At 60.1% G+C, this 9,950-nt stretch overlaps 2 protein-coding genes across 2 annotated transcripts in view; both read left to right on the top strand.

The window, feature by feature from the left end:
• Positions 1-338: 338 nt before the first annotated feature.
• FAM89B (family with sequence similarity 89, member B) lies at positions 339-1,149 on the top strand. Its single transcript, XM_006893427.1, has 2 exons — positions 339-371; positions 889-1,149. Exons 1-2 carry the CDS (start codon positions 339-341, stop codon positions 1,147-1,149), a joined length of 294 nt encoding a protein of 97 aa, XP_006893489.1.
• A 2,858-nt stretch (positions 1,150-4,007) lies between these two features.
• Positions 4,008-9,950, top strand: part of EHBP1L1 (EH domain binding protein 1-like 1) — a 16,196-nt gene continuing 10,253 nt past the window's right edge. The window contains exons 1-11 of the mRNA XM_006893326.1: positions 4,008-4,111; positions 6,381-6,438; positions 6,593-6,688; positions 6,934-6,987; positions 7,076-7,254; positions 7,330-7,451; positions 7,916-7,984; positions 8,072-8,231; positions 8,368-9,503; positions 9,661-9,668; positions 9,788-9,901. Of these exons, the coding sequence (XP_006893388.1) occupies positions 4,008-4,111; positions 6,381-6,438; positions 6,593-6,688; positions 6,934-6,987; positions 7,076-7,254; positions 7,330-7,451; positions 7,916-7,984; positions 8,072-8,231; positions 8,368-9,503; positions 9,661-9,668; positions 9,788-9,901 (2,100 nt within the window). The remainder of the gene's footprint in view (positions 4,112-6,380; positions 6,439-6,592; positions 6,689-6,933; positions 6,988-7,075; positions 7,255-7,329; positions 7,452-7,915; positions 7,985-8,071; positions 8,232-8,367; positions 9,504-9,660; positions 9,669-9,787; positions 9,902-9,950) is intronic.

The raw sequence follows: 9,950 nt of genomic DNA, 5'->3' as shown, positions 1-9,950 counted from the left end.
CATCATAGCCTGGAAGAAATGCCTGGCATTTCTGGTTGGCCTTCCAACACAGATCTGTGTTTTTTGTGGGTATGTGGAATGGAAGGCCAATGGAACAGATCTGGGTTCTCATGGGAGTTCACAGTGTTTGGACTGGAAAGCTTAAAAGCTTTGGAACAGAGGAGTAAAGGCTTAATATGCCTGGAAATCAATTGGTTCTAGCTTTAGGAGCCTCCAGGAGAAGGAGAGGGAGAACACAGAGATCAGAAAGACAAAAGGGGCAGAGATCTGGTCAGCAGCTGCCCACACAGAGCACAGGGGAGAGGGAGAGGAGCAGAACTTTCCTTTACTGTTCAGGCATGTCGACACTGCACAGACTGGTTCGGAAGAGAGTAAGGGGCGCCAGCACTCACCCTAAGGCAGGGGCGCAGCACCTTAACTCATCTCCCGGGTTTCGGCACCATAGTTTAGGTTAGGTTAGTGGATTTAAAGAAGAAATCAGAGAGAACAAGAGAAAACTTAATGCAGCTTTATTAAAGGGGGTTGGGGTGGAAGGAGAGCTCCCGGGTGAGTTCCTCATCCTGGAGAGGCAGAATGGGAAGTCACCCTGTGAACTTACTGGGAAGGATTTTTATAAACAGTCTTTAGGGAGGGACATTCCATTCTGATTTACGGGCCACCTGCTAGCTTAGCCAGGCAGGCAAGGCCTTTTGCCTTCTTATCTGAAGCAGGCAAGGCCATCAACATTTGAGTTCTGAATTCTTCTTTCTTCTCTTTGGCCCTCTTTGCTCAGACTAACAAGGAGCAGTGCTTGGCACTGTAGAAGATTGACGTGTGGTCTCGGGGCTGGGGGCTCTGGATTCTAGGAGGATGGGACTGGAACCCCAGCTCACTCTCAGTTCTCTGTAGGTGGGGCTGCGACAACTGGACATGTCCCTGCTGTGCCAGCTGTGGAGCCTGTATGAGTCGATCCAGGACTACAAACACCTGTGCCAGGACCTGTCATCCTCTCTGCACTCGGACAGCTCCTACCCACCTGATGGTGGCCTCTCGGACGACGAAGAACCTCCCGATGCCAGCCTGCCTCCAGACCCACCACCCCTCACAGTGCCCCAGACACACAACGCCCGTGACCAGTGGTTGCAGGATGCCTTCCACATCAGCCTTTAAGAAGGGGGTGGAGATGGGGGTATACAGGTGACCTCCTAAAAGGCTGCAAAACTCACCCTTTGGTGTGTATGTCCCACTGCAGTGCCTGTTTTTCCCACCTCACCCAGCTAGGGGGCACAGCCTGTCCCCTCACAACCCAAACTGTCAACACCCCTTCTCCAGTCTTCGGTTACCTGGCACTGGCAGAAACCAGGGTTGCAGCCGCTGCTTACAGCACCTGGAGGACCTCCATCCACCATATGCACTCCCAGTTTGCCCAACCTGCTGGCAGGGCCCAAAGCGTTTTGTTCTCTTTGGCTTCTTTAGGGTTGGGACGAGAGTGCCTGGCTCTGACCTCTTCACTTTTTGCTGCTATCTATCAGCAGCTGCTGGCTCAGGGGCCTCCCACCTCTGGTCCCTGAGTTCCATTGCCTGCGATAAGGGCTGCAGGACCTATCCTTGCACGTGCCCACGGCCCAGAGCGCCAAAGCTCCATGCTGGATATTTAGGGGCTAGCCGCCTGGTGCATTGCTAGGTGCCGCTCTCTGAGTCGAGTCCGACTCAGCCACCCTTTGAACAGACCTGAACTCTACCATCTTCACACTTCCTGACACATTAGAGCCTATTGTGGCATTCACTGTGTAAGTCCACTTGGTTGGGGGTTGTCATCTCCTTCACTGACACTTTACCCTTCCGGGCATCATGTCCCTCTCCAAGGAATAGCCCCTCCTAGCAACATGCCCGAAGTACGTGAGGCAAAGCCTCATCATCCTTGTCTGGCTGCACCCTCTCCAAGTCATATTGGTTTGTTCTTTTGGCCATCCATGGGGATGTTCAGTGCTCTTCTCCAACACCACAGCTCAAAGGCATCAATAATTCTTCTGTCATCCCTATTCATTGTCCAGCCCTCAGATGCATAGCAAATGATTGGAAAGACTATGGCCTCAACCAGACGCACCTTAGTCCTCAAGTTGACATCATTACTCCTTAATACTCCTGGTGCATCGATCAATAAATATTCTGAGCGTTGCTGTGTTCTGCCTGCCTGGCTCTGGGGCGGGAATAACGAAGTTTCTGACAGTTGCGGTCCGCCGGCAGGTGGCGCCCGGGAGTGGAAGAAACACTCGGAGGCCAAGTGCGCGCTCTTCCTGCGCGGGCGGGGCAGGCCAAGTGCGCGCTCTTTCTGCGCGGGCGGGGCCTCCGGCCGCGGTGTCACTGCGAACAAGTCATTTCCCGGAGCCCAGGCCTCTCCTGGCCGCCCCTACCCCTGCCAGGCCCCCGGGCTTTCCCTGCCGGCGGGGAAGGAAGGGGAAGGAGCCGCCCATCTTGAGAGAAACTTTCCACCGGAGTGGGGCGGAGTTGAAGCGGCACAGGAAATGGGTGGGCTGCAGCCAGCGGCCAGAGGGGCCCCTTGGCGGGAGAGGGGAGGGCGCGCCAGGAAGAGCCCCGGGAGCTGAGTCCCGTGGGTGGGAAGAAAACACTGCATTGGCCGAAGAGGTGAAGTGGGTGGACAGGGCCTCCCCGGGATCTGGGGCTTCTAGCGTGGCACCGCCCGGCCTGCAGCTTCAGGCCCCCGGGGCTGCACGTAAAAGGTTTCCTCCGTCGGGCCACGTCGCTGGGACTGGAATCCAAGACTCCTGTGTCAGGCCCGACCGGAAGAAGCCTGCTTACACGGGGCCAGCGGGCGGGCAGGCTCCCATGTACACCACACCCCCACGACGTGATTGCCTCTCGTCTCCATACCCTGCTGCAGCCAGGCCTTTGCTCCAAAAGCCACCTAGCCCTCTGGCAGATCAGACTTCCTGCTCGAATTCAGTATGGGTCTCGCCGGGTTGTGTCGATCAATCCGCTCTCTAAGCTTGCCAAACACCGAGCGGGATGGGGGTGGGGGGAGGAGACACGTTGAGGTGCTCTAATTCCTGGCCCTCAGGCGCTTATTAGCATCCAGGGCGTGGGCTGCATCTATAGGTCTCTAATCCAGGTGTGAGATGATGGGGGTTTACAACTGGGCAGGGAGGGTAAATAAACACACACGCGCACACGCACACGCGCCTTCCTGCGCTTGATAACGGATTCCATTTATTGCACTCGCCAAATCAGTCAGGCCACGCGTTACATGCATCCTATTATTCATCCTTTTGAAGACTATAAAAAGGGGAACTGTAATTGTCCCCATTTCATAGGGGTAGAAATTGAAGCTTAGGTGTCTGTGCTTTTCCTAACTTCACACTTTCCCGGCTGGAGTCCGGGATTTGAACCTCCAGCTGTTTGTGGCAGGTTGGGGCCAGGTGTGGTCATTACCAAAGTGTCCTGTCTGCTCGTTCCCGCTCAAGCTAAGATGTGGGATGGCAGCAGGACTCGCTTTATGTCTCGGGGTGAAGTCCTTTCCCTTTCTGAGTGTTCCTCCAGCCCTGAAATGAGGCCGCCAGCCTGGACCTCCGCGGGCAGCGGCAGGAAGGGAGGAGGCCGGGCCGCACCTCGAGGGCGGCACCAAGGGGCCGGTCCCCTCTCCCGGGCCCGCTCGCCCTGCCCGCCGGCGCGCCCTCCCGCCCGGCACCCCCTCTCCCAGGTCGAGGCGCGAGGCCCCGGAAGCCGCAGCGCCCCGCCCCCGCTCGCCGGCCTCCGCCCCGCCGGAGCCCCGCCCGCCTTCCGTCGGGGGTGCGGCTCCAGGAAACGGCGCGCTGCGCTCCGGGCTCTGCGACCCGACGCGCCGGAGCACCGGGTACCGCGGCGCTTTCCTGAGTCTGAATCTCGGGACACCTCCTCGCCGTCGGGGCCGGCAACTCCAACAGGGGCCCTGGGGGTCATGGGGACACAGGCAGGGTCAGCGTCCGTGGGCCAGCGGGAGCCCCGAGCCTAAGGAGCAGGAGGCGAGGACCATGACCTCGGTGTGGAAGCGCCTCCAGCGAGTGGGCAAGCGGGCCGCCAAATTCCAGTTCGTGGCCTGTTACCATGAGCTGGTGGTGGAGTGCACCAAGAAATGGTGAGTAGGGAAGGACCTGGGAGACAGCCCCAGGACACGCTGGGACCCCATCCTGCCTGTTAAGGCCTCAGTGACCAGAGAGGCCCCCACCCCAGCTCAGATCCTGGTGCCCCAGGAGCTAAAATTTAAAATGCTGCGGCAAATTGGGGGTGCTGCAGCTTTTGGGGAGTAAGGCCCAGGACCCCAGATCTGAGAATGCCATCTGGTGTCCCACTTTACTCTACTCGGGGCAGGCAGACCATACGTCCCCAGGCAGCAAGATGGGTGACATCAGAAAAGGGAACAGGTTTGCAGGTGGCCGGGTCTCTAGAATGCGCCCCTTTAGCTCCTCTTTTGCTCATGTGTTGGGCCAGAGGGCCCCCCCCCTTCAGCCAGAGAGGGCACCGGGAGCCTGGAAACCGCCAGAGAATGTCCTTAAAAGGGGAAACTGAGTGAGGGAGGGATGAAGAGGGAGGCGGGAGCCAATTTAAAGGGGCAGAGGGCCGAGGAGATAGCAGGTCTCAGGAGAAGGGGTCTGGAGGTAGGAGGGGGTGCAGACCTGGCCCGGACCACGAAGAACTCCTTCATATGCCCCCACTGCAGCTGCCCACCCCTACGTCACACCCTAAATATAAGCCACTCGCTGGTGTCAGCTTCCCTTGGCGGGATTAGGGCACAGCTGTGGGGGCCTCATCCGCCAGGCGGGGCTAAATTTAGGCTCTAGAGGGGAAGGGCCCGGGCAGGAAGAGACCATAGGGGCCAAAGGGAGGGAAGTGAACAGGAGGCTGGGGTCCTGTGGGCAGCTGCCACCTCCCTGGTCTTGCCTACACCAGACAAGCCAGGAACTGCCCGCTTTATTTGGAAGAGGCCCAGAGAGGGTAGAGGCTGGCTGGGGTCACACAGCACAGGGCTGGGACTTGGACACTGGCTTCTGCCCCAGCATCCTGGGTGAGGCCACAGGGACTCTGGTCCCAGAGAGCAGGCCAAGGGTGCAGGCTGTGTCAGCGTGGCTGAGTCACTGGCAACAGGCAGGGCCTCCTGGGCTTCTTAGCCCGGAGCCCAGGCTGGGAAGCTGCCCCTGCCCAGGTCGCAGCTCCCAAGGAGGGTGTGCCCAGTCTGAGTCAGGCTGCCCAGCCAGGCGCCACGCTCCCCAGACACCCCCTGGTCACTTCCCCTTTCTGGGAAGGTCCCACCGCTCCCTTGCTGGTTTAGTGCCTGCAGTTTGAGGTCAGAGAGGGGAGCCTGACTCCAGGGCAGAGGGCTTCAGGCCAGGCCTTGTGACCTTACCTGGACTGCAACCTCTCCAGGCTTCAGCACCCTCAGGGGACTCAACCTCCAGGGAGGAATGAGTGGGTAACACCAGGGTATCCCGGTGTGGAAAGGGCACTGCCCGCTCCCACGTGGCTGTCCCCTCCCTCTTGGGTAGTAGGTGTGCTGCCACTTCACGTGCCATCCTCTCCTTTGCCTCTGCCACCTTGTCTGTCTGCCTCTGCCCTGGCTGTTCAGCTTACATGAACCCCCCCACCGGGGGTGTCCTTTGGGCTCTGCTGTCACCATCTCCCGGCAGAAGACAGTCATTGAATCACAGATTGACTGCTGGGCCCTCACACCGACATCCCCTCACTCTGGAGTCTTCTTCCCCAGAACCTCACAGGTTCCACCGCCTCTCATGTCTCACAGGGAGGGAACCTGGTTCACAAGCCTCACTCAGCCTCGAGGGGAACCCACGTGGCTCTCAGCACACCCTTGGCTGTGAGCTGCTCATTATGCCCCAAAGAAACGAATCCCCTATTGTTTTCCTTCTGGCTGTGCCCTTCCCCACTGTAAGGTCCTCAAACCCAGGATGGGACACACAAACACACACTCCTACCCCCCACATTCACAGTGCCCTGCCCCTCCTGCCCTGCTGTCCTCAGAGCTGGGCTGAGTAGGGGCACTCCAGCCATGTGTGAAGGATCACACTGTCTCTGACACTGTCCCTAGCTCTCACCCTGTGTCTGGGCTTTTTGGAGGCACGTGTGCAGATATGTGCATGTCCCTGGCGCTCTAGCTGTGGCTGTGGCTCTGTCTTTTTAGCTCACCCTGCTGGACCCTTTGCCCTTGTGCCCCACCCTGCCTCTGCAGCCCCACCCTGCACCCTGTGGCCTTAGATAAGGGGCTGCCTTAGGAGGCCCTGGGGGACCAGGTTGGGCAGAAGGAAGACCCCGAGGGAGCTAAAGGAGAGGGAGGAGGAGGAGCAGGAAGGTTGGGGATCCCAGCTGAGTACCTGCCCTGCTCAACCCCAACCCAGGCAGCCGGATAAGCTGGTGGTGGTATGGACCCGTCGGAACCGCCGCATCTGCTCCAAGGTAGGAGGGGCTGGGGGCTGGGGCAGGAGTGGCCTGGGATGGATAAAGGCTGCTGGAGCAGTGAGTCCTCCTCAACCCAAGCAAGGGCGAGGACTCTGGGCCAGGATTAGGGTGAGGGTGTGGAGTATTTGGAGTCTCAGCCTGTCTTTTGCAGGCCCACAGTTGGCAGCCAGGCATCCAGAACCCATACCGGGGCACTGTGGTGTGGATGGTACCGGAGAACGTGGACGTTGCAGTGACCTTGTACAGGGTAAGCCCTGGCCTCTAGCACACACCGGGTGGGCACCGTTTGCTATCCTGCCAGCGAGGAATCTCAATCGTGGGGCTGCTCCGTGGGAGGTCTCCTCACCTGACCTGCAAGATCTGGGGTCAGTGGAACAGGGAGCACCCCAGAAAGCAGAGAAGACACCGTGTAGGCCAAGTCCCACCAAGCCAGGCCTGGGCTTCACACTTCCCCACCCAGAGCCCCTGTTCACCAGTGTCCCCCTTATCCAGGACCCTCACGTGGACCAGTATGAAGCCAAAGAATGGACATTTGTCATTGAGAATGTGAGTGGCCTGGGGCTGGCTAGGAGGGGGTCTCCGTCCTGGGCCCTCTGTGAGTCTCTTCCACCTGAAACTCCTGCTTGGCCTGCAGGAGTCCAAAGGGCAGCGGAAGGTGCTGGCCACAGCCGATGTGGACCTGGCCCGCCATGCGGGACCCGTGCCCACCCAGGTGCCCCTGCGTCTGCGAATGAAGGCCAAGTCGGTGAAGGTGGTACACGCGGAGCTGAGCCTCACCCTCTCAGGGGTCCTGCTGCGGGAGGGCCGCGCCACGTGAGTGCCCGTCCGCCACCCTCTGCCCAGGCCGCCCCTCGGCCGCTAGCCTCATCGCTGACCTCTGACCCCCAGGGATGACGACATGCAGAGCCTGGCGAGTCTCATGAGCGTGAAGCCTAGCGATGTGGGCAACTTGGATGACTTTGCTGAGAGTGACGAGGAGGAGGCAGCGCGGCCCCGGGTCCCCCCTCCAGGTGAGATCAGCAGGGAGGGTGGGGTTCTCCCTGGGTCACGTGCTCCACGTGTGGGGCAGGGCCAGTGTGAACATGCCCAGTGGTGGGCGCTCATCACCACCCCGGCTTCTCCTGGCATGCCCAGCAACCTGACTGGCCAAGCTTGATCCCCTCATTCTCAGTGGAATCCCGTGGGCCCTTGGCCCCAACACCCCTCTGCCCTCTCCACCGTCCTCAGCAGCTCACTGAGCAGCCTCCTTGTTCCTCCTTGAACCTGGTTAAGACTCACTCGCTCGCTCTCTCTTTCCTGTGGTCTTTTTCTCTCCTTTTCTTCTGCACCTGTGGGCCTGTCTCTTCTCGTAGGCCGGGGCGGTGCCCTGAGGCTGGGGTGTCTCCCAGGTAGGCCTGGCACTCTGGTGGGGGCGGGGGTCAGATCCAAAGGCCTTGTCCTAGACTGACTCTTGTCCCCTTACTGTCTGTCCCAGAGCCCGCTCGGGAGCTGAAGACACTGTGTGAGGAGGAAGAAGAGGGCCGAGGCCAGCCTCAGCAGCCAGGTGAGGGCCGGGCTGGAGTGCTGGGGCCTGGACTCAGCTCCCCTTGATGGCCAGGCCTCAGCATGCCCTCCCTGCCTTCCTCCCCAGCCGCCTGCCCCTCTAAAGCTGAGGATGCCAGCTCAGCCCCTGTGAGTGGCCCTGTGCCCCCAGCCAGGGCCTCCCGGGACCAGGGGTCAGAGGCAGCTGTCACAGGGGGCCAGGTGGGGCCTGAAGTCCCCAGGCCCCCAGGAACCCCGCTGGAGACAAGGTGCGCCTGGGAACCAGCCCCATCCTAAAACCTGCCCACCTGCCTCTCCAGGGCCCATGAGTCTGAAGGGTAGGAATGGGGCTGAGAGTCGGGGCCTAGTGAGCACCCCCAACACCCTATCCTGTTCTCTCTTCAGGTCCTCAAGGCAGCCAGGCTCGGACACCATCCCCACTCCAGCCCCTCGCTTTCGGAAAATCCCTGATGCCCCTCAGCCCCCAGTCCCCCAAGGGAAAGATGAGGTCCTCAAAGCCTCAGGCACCCCCTCAGCGGGGGTGGGTTCTGCTGTGGAGACCCAGGCCCAGGCAGAGCCCCAGGAACGGACAGAGGCTCAGGCAGCCAAGCTGGGCGCAGATGTTGAAGATGAGGGCAGCAGACACTCTCTGGAAGAGCAGAACCCCAAGGTTGAGGAGGAGGGTGTTGAGCACAGGCCAGAGGCCAGAGGGGTGGACACCGAGCATAGGTCGGGGGTCGGAGAGGCGGACACGAGGAGGCCAGTGGTCGGAGCTGGGGAGGCCGCAGCGAGAACAGATGATCAAGTTAATGCTGAGCAGAGGTCCCAGGTGAGGCTTGTGGACACGAAGGGACCAGAGGCCACCAGGGCCAATGCGGAGGCAAGACTCCGGGGGCCACCTGCAGCTCCTCCCAGGGGTTCTCAGGGGAAGCTGGGGGTCAGGACCATGGGTGAGGCACCCACAGGCTTGAGCACACCCCCGACAGAGCCCATGGGGCATGCCAGTCAGTTTGGAGACCTCCAGAGGGTTGGGGCTGCTGCAGGCCAGGAGAGAGAGGGCACAGGTGGCGCCCCTGGTGTTGGAGGGACAGGTCTGGACCAGGGCCCTTCTGTTGAAACAGCAAGTGCCAGGCCCCAGGGGGTCCTTCCAGTAGCTGACCAGGGGGTGGAATCTAGGATGCTGGGGCTCTGGAAGGCAGGAGATTCAAGCATCCTGGGAACAGAAACTGAGATGGCAGGGTCAGAGGTACTGAGGACCCAGGAAGGAGTAAGTTCAGGGGTCCAGGGAGCAGAGGCTGCTAGGACAGCAGAGGCAGAGATGTTGGGGCTGCAAAAGACAGAACTGGGAGCTTCAAGAACCCTCAGGACAGAGGCTGGAACAGCAAAGCCTGAGATGTTGACGGCCCAGGAAGTCTCGGGGGGTTCAGAGACACTGAAGATAGCACCTGAGGTAGTAGAGTTTGACAGACTGGGGGCCCAGGAGGCAGAGGTGGGAGCCTCAGGGGTACAGGAGACAAAGGCCAAGATACTGGGGACCCTGGATATACCAACTAGAGATATAATGAATCTGGAAGCAGAGAGTAGGACAGTGCAGTCTGAGATACCAGAGACACAGGACACCGAGGCACAGCGGCCAGATGTTCCTGGGAGAGAGACTGCGGCAGCAGACACTGAGGTACCGGAGACCCAGGAGGTGACAGATAAAGGTTCAGGGGCACCAGGAATAGATCCTGAGATAGCAGATTCTGAGGTGATGGACACTCAGGGGGTGGTAGATGAGGGTCCAGGGGTCCCAGGAATGGGACCTGAGATATTGGGGTCTGAGATGATAGGGACCCAGCAGGCAGAAGTTGGAGGTTCAGGGGTCCCAGGAATGGAACCTGAGATATCGGAGTCTGAGATGATGGGGACCCAGGAGGCAGAGGTTGGAGGTTCAGGGGTCCCAGGAATGGAACCTGAGATATTGGGGTCTGAGATGATGGGGACCC

Source organism: Elephantulus edwardii, unplaced genomic scaffold (genome assembly GCF_000299155.1).
Source record: "Elephantulus edwardii isolate Elephantulus edwardi_28Jun2011 unplaced genomic scaffold, EleEdw1.0 scaffold00126, whole genome shotgun sequence".
Lineage (NCBI taxonomy): Eukaryota > Metazoa > Chordata > Mammalia > Macroscelidea > Macroscelididae > Elephantulus > Elephantulus edwardii.
Note: the sequence above shows the minus strand (reverse complement) of the source record. Positions and strands in the feature narration are given on the sequence as shown.

Coding starts and splice junctions, on each gene's coding strand:
- FAM89B (XM_006893427.1), top strand. CDS start 339: ATGTCGACACTGCACAGACTGGTTCGGAAGAGA. Junction 372..888: donor ACAGACTGGTTCGGAAGAGA/GTAAGGGGCGCC, acceptor AGTTCTCTGTAG/GTGGGGCTGCGACAACTGGA.